The 22,880-nt window shown below is 37.4% G+C and overlaps 1 protein-coding gene across 1 annotated transcript in view; it reads right to left on the bottom strand.

The window, feature by feature from the left end:
• The window catches only part of TH (tyrosine hydroxylase), a 37,700-nt gene extending 15,737 nt beyond the window's left edge, over positions 1–21,963 (bottom strand). Inside the window, exons 1-7 of the mRNA XM_070735653.1 lie at positions 21,862–21,963; positions 12,421–12,627; positions 7,419–7,593; positions 4,967–5,055; positions 4,223–4,290; positions 2,370–2,420; positions 1,428–1,573 (exon numbers count right to left, since the gene is read on the bottom strand). Of these exons, the coding sequence (XP_070591754.1) occupies positions 1,428–1,573; positions 2,370–2,420; positions 4,223–4,290; positions 4,967–5,055; positions 7,419–7,593; positions 12,421–12,627; positions 21,862–21,951 (826 nt within the window). The 5' untranslated portion in view covers positions 21,952–21,963. The remainder of the gene's footprint in view (positions 1–1,427; positions 1,574–2,369; positions 2,421–4,222; positions 4,291–4,966; positions 5,056–7,418; positions 7,594–12,420; positions 12,628–21,861) is intronic.
• Positions 21,964–22,880: the final 917 nt, after the last annotated feature.

Here is a 22,880-nt window from a genome sequence, read left to right as displayed (position 1 = left end):
AAGAACCGTTTTCCACTTAAGAACCCGAGCCTGGAAAAATTTCCCAGGAAATTTGAGAGTGGCACGAAGGCCCGGCCAGTTTCCTGACATTCCCCCTTTAATCCTGGCCATCTCAGGCTTTTCTGGGCTGCCAGACAACGCTTTCAGTGGCGCTTAAGGAGGCTTTGGAAGTCCAGAGCAAACAAAGCATTTTCCTTTCTCTGGGTGCTTGGAGAGGGAATAAACCACTTTGCTGTGGTGACTCCCTCGCGCTGCTTCCCATATACCCAGCACGAGGTTGCTTCCTTAGCCGCCCGAGTCTTTGGAGAGGGGCGGCATACAAATCTAATAAATTGAATTGAATTGAATCTGGTGCAAAAAGGCAAAAGGGGGTGCTCACCTCACCTGCTTCCTTCAGCAGCAATTGTCCTCCTCCTCTTCTTCCTCCTCCTCCTCCCACCCAAATTCCAAGCTTTTATTTCTTTCCTAATTGGTTTGCATGCATTATTTCCTTTTACATTGATTCCTATGGGAAGAATTGCTTCTACTTAAGAACTTTTCTACTTAAGAACATGATCACGGAATGAATTACGTTTTTAAGTAGAGGTACCACTGTATTTTGATTGAGCAAAATCTGAAGTACAAAAATATTCAAAAATGCAAAATCCCAATGAATAATTTTTGGATCTACTCATTAGTCCAGAAGAAGTGGACTCAAAATGAGCAAAGAATAGATTCCTGAAGAATCCTTTTTTTCTTGGGATGAATGATAGCCTTATGGATGTTCCACTCTACGGAGCATCTTTACATAGCATTCTGGAGGCTTGAACTCCTTCTTGCAGAAACCCTAATTATCTTTTGATGTTTTATGAACAATGAATTTTGCCAAACCCTGGCTGACCATTTTCTTTACCTGGCCAAGGAGAAGTGACTTAAATATTATAGATATAGAGCATTTTTTCTTCTGACAGCAAAACTTAAATTGAATGCTTATTTTAAATAACAGATGAATATACAGAATGGAGATTGCAGAACAGTGTTTTATATTGTCTCGTGTAATTTGTCCTGGATAAAGAGTAGAATATGTGTGTAAGTGTGTGTGTGTGTATACTTTATACACATATGTATACATACATTCATATGTACACTTTATAATAGGTATTTTTATTATTTGCAGAAAATTCCCAGGGTGATATTGCAATGTTGTTCTCCAGTCACCATCTGTGGTTCAGGGGACAGTATTTCTGAGTTTTAAACGTGGCCCTATATATCTAAGTCACGGATGGTCACTCTGCTTTGCTGCCCACAACATTCCTTCAACTAGATCTCCTCCCCACCTCCCAGAGGTCCCAGAAATACGGCTGAAATTGGGCAGCAAATCAATTAAATTACAGAGGTGCAAACTTTCAAGCAGGGTTTCAAGCAGTTCTCTAACCATGATCACATACCTTTGAGGAAGCAAGAGACATCGTCCAGCTGAGGGATGTTGTTTTCACTATAGCCGCTGTACCTCTCCAGTAAATGAAAAGCATCTAGGTGTTCTTTGCAGGCATGAGTGGGATAAAGACTTTTCAAAGTACTATACACTTCCCTCCTTTAAAAAAAAAAGAAGCTATCGTCCATATCTTTCACATGGAAAAGATAGTTACCTTAGAATTCTGGCAATCTGTTTAGGATTGTTGATTGAAACATTATTTCATGTTATGTTTTTATTTTATTTTATCATTTTGTCTTTGAATCTGTCTCAACATTTAGAGACTGCCTGGAAATGACCCTACAGTTTTCATAAGTGTTTTGTATTGCCTCCTTCTAGGGCTCTAAGAGAATACAGTAGTACCTCTAGATACGAGCTGCTCCACATGCGAGTATTCCAAGATACGAGCCATGATGTGAGCGAAATTTCTGTTCCAGACCCGAGCTCAAATTCGGGATACGAGCCGAGCTTCCACTAGGTAGCGCAAGAATCCTTGCTTCTGGTTATCTCCACGGGGAAAAACAAAGTCTAAAGCCATTTGTTCCAGATACGAGCTGATCGACATACGAGCTCCGTTCTGGAACGAATTAAACTCGTATCTAGAGGTACTACTGTATCTGGCTTTGTACCTAAGTTGGAACTAGAATTCACAAACATCTTATTTCTAGTTTGATACCTTAACCACTACATCAGCGTGGAAGACCACGAGATGTTTAAAACATCTAAAAACATAAATAAAAAAATGTATGCAAATGTCTGGGCAAGAATCTTTTTTCTGACCTAGAGTGCTCTCGAATCAAATAATACCTTAAAGATTCAGATGAAAATAGTGGGAGAGCTACTCTGCTAGAAGGAGCAAATAGACTTTTCTGAAAGGATCTAAAGAAATATCTAGAAAAGGTTCCTTCACACTTACCAAGTGGTAATCTCCTCTTCTGTGTATTCAACTCGAGGAATTGGGTCTCCCCTATTAGAAGAACACAAGGAGCAGGTACTTAAAAACAACAGTGTAGAAAATAGTACAGACAAGCCCTACAACATTGAACTATGTCATAACCAATCATGCCTGAAATCTGTCACATGATACCCATAATATGCTAGTTTATAGAATACCATAAAATAAAATTACATCAATTGATTGAAACAAAATAGAGCTATGATAGAACCATGAAACTAATCAATCAATAAAAATACTTAGTTCTAATATAGGTACTATAAGCACATGTACTTTATAATAAAAGACAATTCCTTATTTCAGAAAACTACCCTTTAGATTTATTTATTTATTTTCTTGGTTTTGTCATTGAATTTTTCATTGTAAAGCAAAATTAAAAACATTTCTTTTAGATATGTCATTTTTTCAGGTTTGTCCTCTACTTTTTTTAAAGAAAATATGGTCACTGTAACTAAGAGCAATAATGTACACGAAAGATCAGGTGTGATTTGTTAGATCCTCAATGTTTAGAGATTGTACAAGAAGGAAAACAAAACACTGAGATGCAGTAAAGATTATTGTTGCATCTGGCGAGACCACATGACCATGGAGATGCCTGCTGATTGGCTTAATGACGCCATCTTCAAGAGTTTGAGATTTGCCAACCAGTGATTGGTTAAGGCATTGACAATTGAGACTATAAAAGAACTGTCACACCAAAGGTTGTTTGGTCGCTCTCTTAGATGTTAGCCAGGAGCGAGACATTTTTCTAAAAATGACCCTGACTGGATGTGTTCAATATTTAGTTCCAAATGAAAGAGCCATGTCAGAGCCAACATGGACGTGCTTGCTCTATCTGTCAATAGTTCATTAAAGAAGCTTCACCTTTTGAGGTGAAGGGCTTTCTTGGTAAATGTGTTGTCTCAAAAATAAAAATACATATTTGACTCATATCAAATGACCTAAGTGCCAAAGCCCAATGCAACAACATCGCCAAAAAGGCTTCAAGAGTTGTTAACCTAATCCTACATAGCTTCTGCTCTGGTAATCTCACACTACTAACCAGAGCATACAAAACTTTTGCCAGATCAATCCTTAAATACAGCTCATCTGTCTGGAACCCATACCCCATTTTGGACATAAACACTCTAGAAAATGTCCAGAGATACTTTACTAGAAGAGCCCTCCACTCCTCCACTCCCAACAAAATACCCCACGCAGCTAGACTTACAATCCTAGGTTTAGAAATCTTAGAACTACTTTATTTTAAACACAATCCAAGCATAGCCCATAAAATCATCTGCTACAACATCCTTCCTGTCAACAACTACTTCGGCTTCAATCACAACACATGAGCACACAACAACTAAAATTTAAAGTAAACCACTCTAAACTCGACTGCAGGAAATACGACTTTAGTAACCAAGTAGTTGATGCATGGAACTCATTACTTGACTCTGTAGTATCATCCCCTAACCCCAAAAATTTACCCCTAGACTATCCACTGTTGACCTCTCCCGATTCCTAAGAGGTCAATAAGGGGCATACATAAGTTCACCAGCATGCCTTCTGTCTCCTGTCCTAATGTTTCTCTCTTACTAGCATCATATATATAAACATTGTTATATCTTTGTATACCAGCAATATGTACTTGACAAAACAAACAAATGAAATAATTGATTGAAGGAAATAGTGTCACACACAACTGGCAAACATGGAACACTGGAAGCAAGATGGAAGAGTGTGAAAGAGAAGAATGATGAAGCAGGGAAGGGAGAAAAATAAAATATGTTTAGAGGAATCCATAGATAATGGTGGCAAAGTGGCAATCTTACTGCTTATAGTGGAAAGCAATTTCTGCAATCATTTTCCTTCGCTCACGATAAACTTGGTCAGAGAATCCCTTGGAGGAAAAAAAAAGACCATTTCAGTTTTGCACTCAACAGTATTTTTTAAGAAGATGCAAAATTCTTACTAAAGTTTCAAGAAGAAGCAAGAGCTGATACGAAGGAATCTGAAAGTATCACTTGTCTAAGGACATTACAACACCGGCAATTTTATTTTAAATCTCTTTGCTAGTGTTGCTTAGCACAGAATTTGCCTTTTTACATTTGTCATAAGCATGTTATGACTTCAGGGAAGACAGTTCAGATTTCATTAGTGTTTATGTACAATTGGGATTTTTCCTCAATTTAAATCACTTTGCACTTGAACTGCTCAAATCAATAAGAATGACAATTTCTTATCTCATAAAATGGAATGTTTAGGGCAGTGGTTCCCAACGTGGGGGGCAATTTGCTTTTTAGTGGGTGCAGTTGGAAACTTGTTTAAACCAAGTTAATGGTCTTTTAAGCTTCCTCTGCATGAGTAGTTCACTTTTTGAATAGTAAGAATTATATGTCACTGGTGGGGGAGCATCAGGATTTTAGAGATGCTTGGGTGGGGCATGGACAAAAAAAGGTTGGAAACCACTGGTTTAGGCTATCCTCCTAAAGAAATGATGAAAAACTGTTTACTTACTGGGAAACCACTGGTTTAGGCTATCCTCCTAAAGAAATGATGAAAAACTGTTTACTTACTGGGTGATCCAGATCCAAATCAGGGTCAAATTTGGTAACTAAATGGTGACATAGATCTAACTCCGAAATTTTTCTTGGAAACCAATGAACTGAAATCCAAAATAAGAAAGAGGATGTTAAGTGAAAGCCCTCAAAGTGATATGGTGGTGTTTGTGATGGTGGGAATGTTGAATTTTATCTAAGAAGATAAAAAGCAGAAACATAAAATAGTTGCTCCTATTCATATCATGGCAACAAATACCATTAACTGGATTTATCTGCTAATACCCGGTAGTATCACCTTTATAGCATAATATAATAACTGTGTAATTTTATAATCTTTTTAAAATATCATTCTTTTAATGGAATGTAAATCATACACAAATCCCTAGGAGAAAGGACTGAATAATAAGGAAAAATTCCAAGAGAATAAATCTGACAATAAGCATAGACATTCTTAGACACAGTAGAATTGGGAAAACTGTTCAAACAGAAGCTCTGATTTGGCCATTTGTCATTGGCCCACCAGAAAGCAGACAGGGAATGGGTGGGCTTTGACCATTCCAATGGTCACTACTGGATGATCTAAAATAGCCTTTCCCAATTTAATCTTATCCATATGCATTTGATTTTAAATCTCATAATCGCAGTCAGCACAGCGGTGACCATGCAGTTTTTGAGATTAGTTATTAATTAATCAGATTTCTATGGCTACTCATTTCACAGAAACTGACTCGGGGTAATGTGCAACAATGCAGTAAAAACAGTAAATAAATCACTCAGTAAAACATTTCTATAATAATTATTAAAATGAATTAAAAATTAGAAAAACAAGCTAAAAGGGAGAAAAAGTATAAAAGACGGAGTGATATTAATAGTAAGGCAACCATTGCATGGGTTCACCTGTCCCCTCCTGGTATAACAAGTTTTGAGAAAACTTCAGCAGCTCAAGAGTGATGAGGTCAACTTTATACCTGGGAAGGTGGGGAGTTACATAGAAACATAGAAACATAGAAGACTGACGGCAGAAAAAGACCTCATGATCCATCTAGTCTGCCCTTATACTATTTTTGTATTTTATCTTAGGATGGATATATGTTTATCCCAGGCATGTTTAAATTCAGTTACTGTAGATTTACTGTGGAGGTAATGGAATTACCTTCATTCGGGATGCTCTATGAAATCAAGGATGTAGTCCTCTAAATCTCAGTGAAATTAATAAGAGTTACTAGTTAGATCCACATGTCTAGAAACATATGTGGAAAGTTAGATAGCACTTTGAAGAAAATAGATGCATGTGTTTCTTCAGGTTTTGCTGAATAATCTGAAGATTGCAATGCAAACCACCTGGAAAGTGTTGTATGAAATTGTCAGGCATAAGCAAACCAGAACCACAGGATAAATAGACCCTAGCAGGGGTGGGTTCCAGTTATCTTTGCTGTACTGTTTCCCCAAAAATAAGTCACCCCCAAAAGTAAAACATAGGAGAGGTTTCGTAGAATTGTCTAATATAAGGCATCCCCCGAAAGTAAGAAGAAGGAGACGTTTCATTTCACAGCATTCCTGAACAGAACATATATAATAAATATTTGAAGAAAGTTTAATTGTTGTACATGGAAATAATGGTATGGTAGTAGTCAGAAATTCTTGATAGGATTCACAGTTTGTCTGGTTTTGCTGGTTTGTGATGATAACTACCGTACAGTATATAATAAATGTTCATATTTTTTTGTTCAGCAATAAATGTGAATTCTTCTAGATTGGAAAAAAAATAAGACATTCCCTGAAAATAAGACATAGCACATCTTTGGGAGCAAAAAATAATATCAGATGCTGTCTCATTTTCGGAGAAACAGGGCACTGGTACGCATTGAGACATTTCGCATGCGTGTCCCCTGTGCGATTTTACTTCTGTGTATGCTCAGAAGGACGGTTCAGCCCAAAACACAGGTGAGAAGCTGAGAAGCTGTGCTTTGGACAAAGAAATAAAGGTCGGTATTAACCCAGGGCTGGATGGGAGGGCTTTTCTTCAAAGCAGCTGAGGAGGAGAAGCCAGCCAACCCCAACCCCCCCCCCCCAAAAAAAATCACCAAAAATTCTGCAAAAAAGATGGCGGTGCACACAGACCAGTACAGACAGTACCGGAACCATCACACCAAAATTACATCACTAGCGGGCCGCTAACTGTGCACACGTACTGGTCCACATGGGTAGGAACCCACCCCTGGGCCCTACTAAGAGCTTTATTGCTGATCACCTTTGTGCTGATCACCTATATTACAGGAATCTTGTCAGACAATCTGCTTTCCCTTGGGAAATGGCAAATACAGACTTAATGGTTTGATTTCCATTGTTCCCTCCTCCAAAACAACTCTAACCAGGAATGTCTTTTTACTCCTCCTTTATCAGTGATTCCACTTCATCGATATCTCCTGCTCCTAATAAAATATATAAGCTGCAAAGTCCTACTTACACTTGTCTTCTTTTGTGTTCCTTACATCTTCTGACACCCTTTTAAGGGAGCTGATGAATGTGTTCAGCGCAGAGCAATGGAGTTCACATCGTACAAAATATTCCAGGTCAGTAGAACTTTCTTGTACTTTCTTACAGGGCCTTGTTTCCAAATGATGAATTTTGGCTTCAAAGGTCTTTAGAGATAGAGAGAAGGGAAACAATAACCAAGAAAAAAAAATAAGGAGGTACCTTCCAGACAGTGATGGGTAGACAAATTTTTTACTGCCACACTGTGGGTGTGGCTTATTTTGTGGGTGTGGTCTGATGGTCATGTGACTGGGTAGGAGTGGCTTGCTGGCCATGTGACCAGGTGGGAGTGGCTTGAACTATCATCATTGTTAAAGTGGACTGTTAACTTCAACAGTGTCGCTCGCTGGTATGACAATTTGCTTTGTGTTTCCCGTGCTCTCCTTCCTGGGTTGCCCACGCCTCAGGCTGGGTAGCTAAGCGAATGGGTGCTGATCAGCTGTAGAGAAAGAGGGGGGAAGAAAAGGCCCCCCTGCAACTTCTGCTGGTGCTGGTCTCCCTGCTGCTTTCCAAGGAGAAGGATGGGGGGATTTTAAAATATTGGAAAGCCGAGGGAGAGTTACAAGGTTATTATTGCCAAACAATGCTTTTTCATCTCAGCTGCAGGCAGAGTGAGGGCTTCGCAAGGGGGAAAAAAACCATAGCCCAGACCACTTTGGCACGGCTCAGCTCAGCTTGCCTCAGTTCTCCTTTTTTTTCCCTGCTGCTGCTGTGCGTTCCTTGCTTTTTTCCTCTTTCCTCCTTCCTGTCTTCGGGAGGTGGGAAGGGATCTGGGTAGGAAGGAGAGAAGCTCATCTGAAGCCAGGAAGGAGAAAAAAAGAAAAAAGCGAGGAGCGTAGGCGCAGACACAGCATCAGGGGAAGAAAGGAGAGCCCAGCCGAGACCTGTAATCCCGGAAGTGACTGCCGCTGGTCAGCTGGAGCTGGGCATGCAGCTTCAATTCCACCAGTGGAACTGCGTTCCACCCTGTCCTGCCTGCTGCCCACCCCTGCTTCCAGATAAGAAAAGGAATAAACACTACATAAAAAAAACTTTAAGTAAGCTGCCATTGATCTTTTTAAATTATTTATTACCATTTGAACTTTTCAATGTAATAAAAGAAACACAAAATGGAAAAAAGAATATTAAAAAAGGAAAGAAGTAAGGAGAAATGGTAATAGAATTTTGATTTCATTTTTTGTTATTTTTCTTATTTCAGGTCTCACCATTTTTTACTTGCAGGCAAGTGGTATTTCATGCAGATATACCAATGCACCACTGTTGCTACTTTGTCATGCTGTTTTTGTGCCAATATGTGTGAGCCTGGTTCATTGTTTCTTCAGTACATATTATTATTAAAGTTGTCTCATTTAGTACAAATAAGAAAGTTATACTGTACTTCTTAGTCAGGGCTATAGCCAATGGGTGGGAATATCACAAAAGTATATTTTGACTATATATTTAGGAAAAAAATCAAAATTATAAAGCCCCTCTACAGTGGAAAAGATAATTGGAGGAAGTTTTACAGAGAGCCCTTGCTTACCAACCAATCATTCAGTGACTATTCTAAGTTACAATACACTGAAAAAAGAGATTGACAATTGATCATCAAAGTTGCCACTACAACTTCCCTGAAGTCACATTGTCACAATTTGGGCTATTGGCAACCAGCAGACATTTACAACAATTGCAGCATTGCAGATCACATGATTACCATTTGCAAGCTTTACAGTGACTTCCAACAAACAAAGTTAATGGAGGAGCCAGCAGAAAGTTGCAAATGTCAAGTGTCATTGCACTGAATGGCCACATGGGATTCACTAACAACCATAGCTGGAACTGGACACAGACACATATTTAATTTTACAACTGTATCACTTGGCAATGGAATTGTCAGTCATAGTTGGTAAGTAAAGATTACCTATACCCACATGTAAATAAATACTGGCCAGTCAACTGTCTGAAATACTTATATTCAGTCAGATCACTTCTGAAAAATGTTCCAAGCCAACAGTTACATCATTTGTGGAAGCTATTATTTCATAACAACTAGACGTTATGGGTTAGAAAGGTTCAGTTCAAAGTGCAGCAATGTGAACGCAATAGTTTTAGCCCACCGCTATCCTAGTTGCACTATAGGAATAAAGATGTGCTAGAGAAATGATTCTTGTAACACTGGTGCCACGGCTTAATACCTAAAGCTGTTGTAGGATGATGAATGATTCTGTACTTACTGTTACATCATATAGTGTAGTGACACTACTTTTATTAATCCACTATTAATTCAATTAATAGAAATCCAATAAATGAATGAATGAATGAATAAACAAACAAACAAACAAACAAGCAAGCAAACAAACAAACAAACAAATAAATAAATAAATAAATAAATAAATAAATAAATAAATAAATAAATAAATAAATAAATAAATAAATAAATAAATAAATAAATAAATAAATAAATAAATAAATAAAATCACATCATTACAAGCATGTCAAGATAAATTGAAGCCTGGCTATTTTTAAGAAAGATGAATGTCTTATTTCCCATATAGTTTTTTAATAGCCCCAGCATTATGCTCTGGCCAAGGTGCTGAATGTAAAATATCAAGGGAAGTGCTTTGACTTCTAGGACAAATTCCTTCTGGAATAACTTGGCTAGAACTCTTTAATTGGCACAACTCCTATTTAAGTGTCATGTCCCAGGAGAAGCATCCTGAAAGGAGGGGGAAAGGTTAAATAGCCCCACATCCAGTTCTCCAATCTTCTCATTAAAAAAAAAAACTTCATTAAGACTAAGATTAATCTCTGGGTGAAATGGATAAGGAAATTAGCATGCTTTCTCCTTTCCACATTTTCACTCCTGAAAAATCTACAGACAGAATGTGATTTATTGGTAAATCTTTGGGATAGTATGACAAGGATTTCTAATGTCCCTTGACCTAGCCTCCACACCCCCAAAATAACCACTAGGTTGTTGGAAAAAGATACTTTAGTGAAATCAAGGTTGATTTGTGTGAAAAGATTTATAAACTTATTTTTGTTTATTGATTGCAAATTCCTGGCTTGAATATGTCTCACAACATTTCTTACTTTTTAGAATATGTCTTCCTACATGAGCCTCCATCATGAATTCAGCTCTAATAGTTGTATCAAAATCTGAGGTCTGCCTGCTTCTGCCATAGATATTACATTTCATTGATGCCAAATGTTCTCATCTGTGCAAAATTCCTGCTCATGCTTCCATATCTAATGCTAATAACGAGGCTTTTGCTTCTACATCTTCAAGAGTTAAATTATCTCCTTCTCAGAGATACAATAGGGGAAAGGCTGCCATTTTGACTTAATCAGAGATAGACCAAGGGAAGAGAAAGCAATGTCACGAATAAATTCAATTTAGCTCCATGTTTGGTAGATACATTGTTTGAATGTGGGATGTAGAACAATCAATACCTCAGCATTAATCTGACAGATCTGATTGCATTACACTTGCTTTAGTTGTATATAATGTAAAACAGCAGAGGGAAACGAGGCTGCCCACTGCCTTTTTCATCAACAGGCAAATGTCATTACTCCCATCTGTTTTCATATCTTCTACCTGCAGTGCCGGAGGGATTGGAGTAATGAATCTTTCACTGTGGATGCCTGGTGTGCATTGGTGTTTACTTTTCTTACACACCACTTCATGATTGACCAAAAGAGCTTTGCAGTCCTGAAAATCTCTCTTGAAGGTCTCAATGCTCTTCATATAAATGTCCTCTAGTCTTGCAAATCTTTACACTCTTTTGGAGTGTATAGAACACATATAGTGCACTGGAGTGCCTTCCATCCCCTGTCCTATTGCTCTCCTATATCTCCTATACCTTTCTTCTATTCCTATATCTCTTCTTCTATTCTTTCATTGGTATGTTTTATTCCTATATCTTTTCTCCTATTCTTTCTTAGATATATTTCACTATGAGTATATCCTCTATAACCTTAATTATGTATTTAACTATGTGTATACCCATTAAAACCCTCACTGTGTATTGGACAAAATCAATCAATAAATAAAATAAGTGTTCTTGTTAATCTTATTTAACTGACTGTAAAATAATTTTCATGCACATTTTTGTATGCATATACAAACACAAACAGTTCACTTATTTTAAAAACGGATACTAAGAGACATAACAAATTAACTTTGGGACTTGTCATATCTATTGTCTGCAACATTTCTGAGCTTTCATAGGAATTATGGGAACAATAACTAAATTCTCTCCATCTCTGGATTAGCTTTGTTTGCCTTAAGGATACTGAGATCACTTCAAATTTTTTTTCAGTTTGTTTAAACATTTTCCCATTTAATCCTGTGGTTTGTAATTATTTTTTCTTTTGGAATGCCTGTTAAAAAAGACAGATTTCTGGGTTCCTGGCATTATCGTTATTTGTTGTTATAATGTCGGCCTTTGACCTGACCCATATTAGAAAGATTCTGTTTGCAAACCCAACTCTGGCTGAACAGAAAAGCAAGGAAATAGTGAAAAATCCACCCAATAAATCCTACTAAGGAACTGATATCTCTGAATGCATCCAGTCAGAAGTCTAATCTAAAAAATGTTGATAAATTCCACCAGGGCTGTGTCTGGCTACTTAAAATAAGATGTGCAATCCATGAATTTTTTCAATTCTTATCTTAAAAGTTACTCTAAGAATCTTAACCTGGAATAATGTATCCTTTCTTTCTGTTTTCTTTTCGTCTCTTCCCTTGCTCTCTTCTCCCCCTGTCTTTTACACACACACACACAGACACACACACACACCTGCTTTAGCTGCAACCACTTGGGGAGGGAAATGTCCATTGAGTAATAGCCCTAGAACTAGCCCAGCTTCTATATCCTCAAAGTGTTTCATATGACCATTGTGCCTCATTACAAACATTTGCCTACCCCTAAAAGTCAACCCTGCCTCCTCACCTCAAATATTTTAAGTGCACGAGATGGTACTGAAGTCTTCCCTCCTTTAAGTGTGAACAGAAGGTTCAACATGGCTATCCCATCCTTCTCATCAAAGACTATGGTCTCGGTCAATTCAGCAGCTTCAGACGCAGCAGCGGCAGCAGCTTCTCTCTCCTTTCTGGCATCTTCAATAAGACTCTGACGTCTCCCTATGAATTGTGGAGACTGGACAAGGAGCACAAGAAGAGAAAATTCAGCAAAACCATGGAAAATGGGTCTCATCTCTATGCAATATATGAATAACCTAGTTCTGCTTCGTGTACCCCAAATGTAACTTTCATTTTCCATCTGGATAATATGCTAGGTCAGGAGTTGGGCACTTGTTTCAGCAATTTCATTCCTATAGACATGATGTTTCAATCAATTATATGGGGGTGGGTGGAGAACTCTTCTCAGTCAATCAATCAATCAATCAATCAATCAATATCAACTTTATTTGATTAGTCAATCGACCATATCAAAGCGAGGAAAAGGACCACATCGGTCGTCATAAAACTGTGACTGGTTAAAATACAATAAAATTGGCTAAAATAGAGGGAATTTGAATAAATAATAAGTTAAAATGCAGTATAATATGCTAAAATTTAGTAGAAAAACATGAGAATATAACTCGTGCAAAGGATTATATTAAACAAATCTAAGATACTGATATAAAATATTCTTAAGTGAGTTCATCTCCTTTGCATGCCACCCCAATATGTTCTATAAAACGTATTCTCATCTGAACAGCCCTGACTATAAATTTAGCGGCTCTAGAAACTACATATATTTGTACCCTGAAGAAAATATGATAATTGTTTATTACAGTCCCAGTGTATGATTTTGTCAAGTAGGGGCTGTAAATACTGAGGTCTTACTGAGGAGTATAGTTTACAATTGAGTAGCACATGTGCAATGTCTTCTATTTCTGGTGCACCGCAAATGCATGTTCTCTCAAAATATGGTACTTCTCAGTCATAGTCCCATCCCTACTGTTTAATCACCTCATGGCTCGATTATTGCAATGCACTCTACATGGGGCTACCTTTAAAAATCGTTCAGAGACTGCAACTAGTTCAAAATGCAGAAGCACGAGCTATTATGCACTGATTACCAATTGGTCTCTGGGCGCAATTAAAGATATTGGTTATTACCTATAAAGCCCTGCATGGCATCAGACCAGACTATTTATGAGACCATTTTCTGCCACAAAACTCCCAGCAACCAAGTAGGGCCCACAGGGTCAGCCTTCTCTAGGTCCCATCGGCCAGACAAAGCCATGTGGGAGGGCCTTCTCTGTGGTGGCTCCGACTCTATGGAACCATCTTCCCCCATAGACTCGTACTGCCCCCACCCTTCTGACCTTCCGAAAGGCTATGAAAACATGGCTCTACCAGCAGGCTTGGGGGCCATAGAACAACAGAGAGGAGGGGATCACTTTATTCTCCAGGGCACCAGAGGGCCGGACGAGGAACAATGGCTGGTAGCTGACCAAGGAGAGATTCAACATGGAGATAAGGAGGAACTTCCTGATGGTCAGAGCGATCAACCAATGGAACAACCTACCAGCAGACGTTGTGAACTCCAACACTCTGGACATTTTTAAGAGAAGATTGAACTGCCACTTGACTGGTGTGCTATAGGGTTCCTGCTTGAGCAGGGAGTTGGACTTGATGGCCTTCATGGCCTTCATGGTCCCTTTCAACTCTAACAATAAATAAATAAACTACTTGGCCCCAGAGAAATGAATGTTATTGAAGAATGTTTGTTTGGGTTTTTTATTGGTTTATATTTCTTGTGTTATTTAATGCTACATATTCTATTGTTTTATAACAATATGACTGGGGGGCTTAGAAGTTAAATAAATTAAATTGAATTTAAATTGAATTTAAATTAATATCTGAGGGAGCTTGAGATGACCACATCTTATATGGGCCAGAGAGGCTGTTGTGTCAATTCAGGATTCTTGATTAACTCCAATTATTAGTCTAGATAGGGAATAGGGTACTATTCCCTCTGAAGGAGAAAGTTGATATCTTAGAGGTCACCCAAGACTCACATCTGCTACAAGATAGATAAATGGAGGTCACTATTGGCAAGGTTGTCCAGCTTTGGTTAATGTGCTAGTTGCCAGACAGAAGGCCCTGGCAACAAACATCCAGACTTTCATATCTCTGATTATTATTTTGTGTAGGTCTGTTTTTGGAGACTACTAGGAAGCCACAGTTGACTCAGACTCCAACAGCCCATGTTCTGGCAGAATATCTAACATTAATGTTGCAGGTACTGTCTCAGTAGCCAATGGGCTTCCAAGTATCATTCAAACACTATATAATCACTGGTAAAGTCCAATATATAGTGGCACCCAGGAATTAAGTCCCCAGAGAGGGGTGGCATAGAAGTCCAATAAATAAATAAATTGATAAGACTGTTTGCTTTCAGTGATGCCAACACACCTCGTGTGCACTTCCCTATGAGGGACAGGGAGCAGAAAACTATGTTTTCACTATATGTTCTATAACAAGACCACTTTTTATTTGGATGGCATCTTCTGCTACGCTTTTTAGGAAGGTACTAAAGACTGAATTGTTTTGAAGAACATTTAGTTTTTAATATTGCTGAGTTAAGTGCTTGGAAGAGAGAATGTATAATTTTCATCACAATTTTTCAATATATCTGTATCAAACATTTTAAAGTTTTTTGTGAATTTGTGAACTGTTAAAAGCCTATATTGAATGGCCAAAAATTTATATACTATAACAAATGTTATAGTATATAAATAAATAATACACTGCATTAATAAAAAATTACTGAAATATACAGGACGCTTAATTATGTCAAGTGGCAATCAATTTCTTTAGCCTGCTGATACTGATGGTGAAAGCAACAAGCTGTTATTTTCCAAAATGTATGCAATCTTTTTGGTATTTTTTTAACAAATTTATGGCAGCGGTTTTATAACAGTTTGTCCCAAATGGAGAGGTGGGCTTCAATTCCTCGCCATAAATCTCAGCATTGTCCCACTTCAGGGAGGTTTAAAAAGCAAAAAGCTTTAATCTCGCATATAATCAGCCACCACTGACATCAAGCATCTTATAGAGAAAGAGTTGAATGTTAGAAGAAAGAAGTACCCATCAATACAACTCCAAAGGTTGCCTTCTGAAAAAGGGAACTTTGTATTGGCCCTTTTAGGGTGGACAATGACCCAAAAGACTCCCTTTGGTAAGTTGAGGAGTTTTGTTGTTGTTCTTTGCTTTTGGGGAGTTTTATGGAGAAAAAAGGATAGTGTGCTTTTGAGATAATTGCCTGTAAGCATGCTCAATTGTTTGCTTCCCACCCCATCTTTCTTTATTTTCAAAAGGAATTTTTGCACATCTAGGAGCAATAATAATAGTGGAAAAAAGAGCATAAATGCATAAATAGCAGTTTTATCTGTTCAAAAGTGCATCCAACCCATGCTTGTCAGTTTTCCAGCAAAATACTTTTGCCAAGCTTACCATTAATATGATGTTGTTTGCAAACTGGAGGTATTAATTAGAAATCAGGCCAACTGGGGTGTGTTAAAAAGCAGCTAGAGATTAGAGGAAGTTTCCAACCTGATTAGAAACTGGAGAGCTTGTGAATCCTGCCTTAGGGGAAAAAAACACCTTTGACTGGTTCCACTATCTTAGCCTTAGGAAGCAGCTAATGGCAAACCACTTTTGAAAAATCTTATTAAGAAAACTGCAGGGACATATCTGAGAATCAGACACCATCAAATGGAAGAAGAAAACATCAAAAGGCAGATATAAAGCATTTGAAATAATTCCCATATATAATGATAGTATTAAATAGTCACTTAGAGATGCATTACTAAGTCCCATGCAGATTTGCCTCTTTGTTATCATATAATATTTCCTTCCCCGGCTTCATGATGTATAGATAGATTTTAACTCCTAAAATCCCTGACTACCTTCACTATTGGTGAATAAGCTTCCTGGGCTTGATTGTTGATACCTGTGCTTGATAATTGTTGAACAAGTCAGAAAGCATGAAATTACCAAAGGTCAATGTGACAGAGCCCATAAAATGAGAAGGCTCCTTATTGCCCTCACACCAACATCTAAAGCTGACGTAGAATGCGTTCAAGGAAACAGGTGAAACCAGATATAGAAACAATGTGAACATAGTATAAGAAACCAATATATACCTACTTACCTACAATTAATGCTATTTGTAGGATTTACTTTTGAATGAATATACATAAGCATATACTCTTAAATGAGGTGATTTTGTCTAATCTATGAGGTTAAAAAAAACCTTGTTGATTTTGTTGTATAATATCCCAGCTTCAGTGGTGGCTTGCTCCCAATTTGGCCTAATTCAGCGAACTGGTAGTGGCAGAGGTGGGCTCCTCCTATCCGCATGCCCAAAGAACTGGTAGCAACAGGATTTACAACCCACTACTGCCTAGCTTGTAATGCCTGCCATTCCCAACCTAGTGCCTTCCGAATTCCCAGAATCCTATTGGCTCCAAATGATTGGTTTTTCTAGGAATTGCAATCATAAAATTGCAATCATAAAATTGCAATCATAAAATTATTTATTTATTTATTTATTTATTTATTTGTTTGTTTGTTTGTTTGTTTGTTTGTTTGTTTGTTTATTTGTTTATTTATTTATTTATTTATTTATTTATTTATTTATTTATTTATTTATTTATTTATTTATTTATTTATTTATTCAATTTTTATGCCGCCCTTCTTTTTAGACTCAGGGCGGCTTACAACATGTTAGCAATAGCACTTTTTTAACAGAGCTAGGCTATTGCCCCCACAATCCGGGTCCTCATTTTACCCACCTCGGAAGGATGGAAGCTGAGTCAACCTTGAGCCAGTGATGAGATTTGAACCGCTGACCTGCAGATCTACAAGTCAGCTTCAGTGGCCTGCAGTACAGCACTCTGCCTGCTGCGCCACCCCGGCTCATTATTCTCAAATTATCTAGAGAATGCTAGGTTGAAAAAACTCCTACATGGAACTATGGACTTTTGGTAGGTTTTATGATGATATTGTTTCAGTGCTTTAGTTATTTAGCTTAACGTATTATTTAAGTCCAAGCCCTAGGCAGGGTGTTTCTGTGAAAAACCTGTTTTGTTCATCTTTGAGGAATAAGATGCATTCATCTCTACCTCCATTTGAACAGAAGGTACAGATTACTTCATTTATTAATTTTTTTATCAATTTTAATATTTATTAATTATTTATTCATTTATTTCCACCAGCACTCAGACAATTTTCCCTACTGAGGAAGATTGATGGTCATTTTTGCTTTTATTTGCAGAAAAAAGTGGGGAAGAATCACAATTGCCTACTACACTGCCTATCAGATATAGGTTAATCTCATTTGAAATGCAACCTGCTACATTAAATAAAGAAGAGAGGATAATGAAAGCTGAAAGCGGCAGGTTTTATTCCTAACAGTACTTTTTTAGTCCGTGATTTCAAGCCGGTGTTTCATTATAGGTCACGCAACAGCCATCTGGGGCCAAAAGGCCTTTCCACCTTATTGCATAGCATTAGTTCCCTATTTATATTTGGGAGGGGAAAGAAATTAAAGATAAATACGCTAGCTTTAAGCTTCCCTTTTTTTTAGTATGAGTTCAAGCAATGCCCTTGCATTTGCTCAGTAAAAAAACCCCCAACCTGTGCTTTATAAAGTGATGAATCAAGACTGTTTGCATCTAAAAGTTACTTGGCTAGCTTTCCGTATAAATAAACCCTGGAATCTGCCCTCCCTTGAAGGGTGGTACAGGACTTTATATCTTTGCTTGTATAGGAGAATTCCGTTCCATTCTTTGTACAAAGGCACCAGTGAATATCCTATAAGGATGACATAGAAGATTGACAGCAGAAAAAGACCTCATGGTCCATCTAGTCTGCCCTTATACTATTTCCTGTATTTTATCTTAGGATGGATATATGTTTATTCCAGGCATGTTTAAATTCAGTTACTGTGGATTTACCAACCACGTCTTCTGGAAGTTTGTTCCAAGCATCTACTACTCTTTCAGTAAAATAATATTTTCTCATGTTGCTTCTGATCTTTCCCCCAACTAACCTCATATTGTGCCCCCTTGTTCTTGTGTTCACTTTCTTATTAAAAATACTTCCCTCCTGAACCTTATCTAACCCTTTCACATATTTAAATGTTTCGATCATGTCCCCCCTTTCCCTTCTGTCCTCCAGACTATACAGATTGAGTTCATTAAGTCTTTCCTGATACGTTTTATGCTTAAGACCTTCCCCATTCTTGTAGCCCGTCTTTTGACCCGTTCAATTTTATCAATATCTTTTCGGAGGTGAAATCTCCAGAACTGAACATAGTATTCCAAATGTGGTCTCACCAGCACTCTGTAAAGAGAGATCACAATCTCCTTTTTCCTGCTTGTTATACCTCTAGCTATGCAGCCAAGCATTCTACCCACTTTCCCTACTGCCTGACTATTTCCCTGGCACTTGACTAATCTTGCAGAATTTACAGAGAAAGCAAAACAAAGCCAAGATCACTGTTGTGGTCCCTACAGTGGAGGAAAGCAATTTAGAAACCTTCAAATGTTTTAGAGCATAGCTTCTACAGTTTTCTATGACTGACCTCACTGGCTAACATTAATATAGAAGCTGAGATTTAAAACACCCTGACGGTTGCATACCTTGCTTATTCCTGCTATTAACAAAATTGTAAGGACTGCGCATTCAGCCAAAAGCACACAGTTAATTAAAATGAGCAAGCCGGTTTGGTGTAGCGATTCAGATGTCAAGCTAAGACCTGGAAGACTATGAGTTCTAATCCTACTTTTGACACAAGGCCAGTTGGGTGACCTGGAGTTCTTCCCTTTCTCTCAACCCTAGGCAAGCAAGAAAACTGGAAGGATTTCTTCCGGGCAGTCTCCAATAGTCAGAACTGACTCAAAGACACCCCTGTCTCACCCCAAAAGAGAGACACCTTGAATTTAAGCTCAGTGAAACTCAGATATACAGATACAGTGTACTACAAGTTCAACTAAAAAAATGGAGAGATTTTAAACATCAAATCCGCTTGCCTTACTAGCTTCAAAAGATTGTTGTGAGGCTTGAATAGGGATAACCCTTGTTCATCAACTGATCTCCTTGAAGGAATATGATTTCTATTTCATGTTTTCTGTCACAGGCAGCTAATTGCTTTTCTGTTTTTAAGCTGGTGATAACAAAAAAAAAAATTCAAAGGTAAGTAGCATTCAATATAATGGGGGATTCAGAAGCTACGTAAAATATCAAGAATTTCCGACTTCTGAAACTTGAATGAATTAGATATGTAACTAAATAATTGCAATTAAAATACAGTATGTTGACTACTGAATTAAATCCATGTTGTGGTTTGACACAACATCGTTAGCTATAAACCAACTAAATGTACTAGATTCATAAAATGTGTTATGCCACAAGAAATATAAACAAGACCTAGCTTCACCCAGGTTGTAAAAATGCATCTGCTGTAATTTCACACAAACTGTTTAAACTTGTGGTTGAATACAACCAATATTTTATTTCAATATCTCTGAAACAAATCCTCCCACCTTGATATTAACTCTTTCCTCTTTCCTAAATATAAAATATTTAATTATCATTTTTCTTTATATATTTTTAAAAGTTGCATGAAATCAAAACTGGAATATGCTTTTTAAGGGAAGTGGCCGTAAGAAGAGAAGTTATGATCTTTTATTTAAATGCAAGTAAAATGTAGTTTACAATTTATTTCTTATTATTCTCTTGTAAAAAATGTTTTTAAAAATATCTAAAGAGCTGTTGTAAGACCACTTCTGCTAATCCTGTTTTAGATCTTTTGATTCCCTGCCCCCCCTTCTGCTTTCCCAAAATATCTTTGTAGTTATAAAAACTTCTCTTGGATTTAAAAATAATTCCATTGTTGCTTTTAATGGGGAAAAAATTAAAAACCTCTCCTTCTCAGGCACATTACTGTAATTTCATAGACAATTTTAATTAAGGTCTTTACTCATTAATTGCAAAGAATGTACTGTAGGAGAATGTATGGTTTCTCCTGAAAACTGTATAAAGCAGTTTATTATTTGTATTACTTGGAGAATTTGACACATTGGGCAAATAGCAAAATTTGCTTCACTGAAGTGACTTTATTACTCTAAATCAAAAGTAGTGAACATCTAGAGTAAATATGAAACTGTTAACCCAAAGAGAATAAGAATTATTTCAACAAACAGTTTGTCCTTCCGATGGTAACATCAGTTACCAATTTTACATTATATTTGGTGGTTGTTTTTAAAAAAATAACCAAGATAACCATTTTATTTCAGGACCATGAAGGGTGAAGTCTTAATACTTTCTTCCTATACAAATAATCCTCACAATTAAACTCCTATTTGCTGCACAATGTAAGATTTTGTGCAAAAGCTACAAGTTCCTTCCTGTGGTGAAATGCAGTTTCTTGGAAGATGGGATAATTTTCATTGGGTCTGCAATATAGGAACAAAGTATATTTTGCTATTTCCTGTGAAAATGCAACTAAGAAAGCAAGAGAAATGTATTCAATCATGTTTTATGCTCAAGCCTAGGTTGAAGTAGTTTATCTGACATCTTCATAAATATTCCAAGTTAATGAAAGGTTGGGTGTATTTTTATATACTAGAGTTTTATATATTAGAGTTTTTTGACAGTCAGTCAAAAATATAATTAAATTAAAAAAATAAGAGCATCTTTGGTGCTAGAAGTGCAATGGTCACACATAAAGTTATAGCTAGCGATATCTATAAAACTGTAATACGGTCTGATATAGTTAAATCAAGTCTCGCAGGGAGTTATAACCTTCCTTCTGTGCATATCTACTAGTGCAGATGCTGCAGCAAGGAAAAAAATGCAGAACTGAATTGAGATTCAGTGTGACAAAGAAGGTATTAGCAATTTGCCATTGGATACATATCTCTATTCTCTCAGGCAAAAACAAGCAAATAAAGCAAGGCATATAAAACCCACCAAATTTCTACTGAACTAAAATATTGTAAAACTCCAATCCAAGGCAATAGTAAGTCATGCAAAGCAATTCAAGCATACAATACTAAAAGAAAGCCTTCTGTCATTGTTTTAGTTTTAACCTAGCTTTCCACATTTTTCCCATTTAAATATATATATATATATATAGTCACTTTTTCTTCTATAAATGGCATGCTTCTTCCAGACAGCTGCATTGTTCTCTGGTACTAATAATTAGTGCCAACATTTCTAAGGACTAAGGGATTCTAAGGCTTTGGGATTCTGCCACAATAGATTGATGCTCATGATACAAAGTTAAGTTTCTCTTCCTCCCCTACATTTGCCTGTCTTTGCAAATCAACATCTCATCCCAGGGATGGCTGAGAGCATCTTTGCTTACCATGATGGCCTCGGCTTGTTTAGAGTCCAGCTCCGATACAGCCCGCCGGAAGCCTTTGGCTGAAGAACTGGAGGCGTTTGGGGTTGGCATCCTGGCTGATGAATTGGCTTAGCTTCCAGCACTGTTTTCCTTTCTTATTCTGGGTTTTTATAGGGCATGTCTGACGTCAAGGACCCTCTCTGATCCCCCTCTGTCCACCTCCCTCCCTTCAGCCTCAGGGAGAGAAAAGAGGAGGGGGGAAGAGAAGCAGAGGAAGAAAACACTTGTGTCCCATTAAATGTAATTGCCACAAAGATGACAGGCACCCAGTTCCTGCAAACTCACAGTTGACTCCCTGGCACCCAAAGTATTTGCTCAGTTATTTACCCTGGCTTTTTACTACAGCTTCCTCTAGTCATATGCATGCTAAACATTCTCAGTCAATTGTCCACAGTCTGCCTTTGATAAAATATGGCTGTATTAGCCCTGCCAAGCAATATGTGAAGAGGTGAAAATAAATAACAGCAATATTTTACTGGTTGCCTGAGTTGAGTTGTGTGGTTAAAGAAAGGGGATAGGAAGAGGATTTGGGACCGGGGTCTGAAATTATTCTTAAGTGTTTGGTAGAAAACTTTGGAGGAATTCTGTCAAGTTAGAAGAATTTGTCTAAAACATAAGGAGCAGAAAGGTTTCTGATCTTCCAAAGCAAATGCTAAACAGCTACAAACGCAAATGCTAGACAACCACAAAAGGCATACAGTGTTCCCTCCATTTTCGCGGGTTCGAACTTCGCAAAAAGTCTATACCACGGTTTTTCAAAAATATTAATTAAAAAATACTTTGTGGTTTTTTCCCCTATACCACGGTTTTTCCCGCCCGATGATGTCATATGTCATCGCCAAACTTTCGTCCGCCTTTAATAATTTTTTTAAAAAATAAACTTTAATAAATAAACATGGTGAGTAATAATCTAAATGGTTGCTAAGGGAATGGGAAATGGTAATTTATGGGTTTAAAGTGTTAAGGGAAGGCTTGTGATA

Source organism: Erythrolamprus reginae, chromosome 1 (assembly GCF_031021105.1).
Source record: "Erythrolamprus reginae isolate rEryReg1 chromosome 1, rEryReg1.hap1, whole genome shotgun sequence".
Taxonomy (NCBI): domain Eukaryota; kingdom Metazoa; phylum Chordata; class Lepidosauria; order Squamata; family Dipsadidae; genus Erythrolamprus; species Erythrolamprus reginae.
The sequence above is the reverse complement of the archived record's forward strand: the minus strand, read 5'-3'. Positions and strand labels throughout refer to the sequence as shown.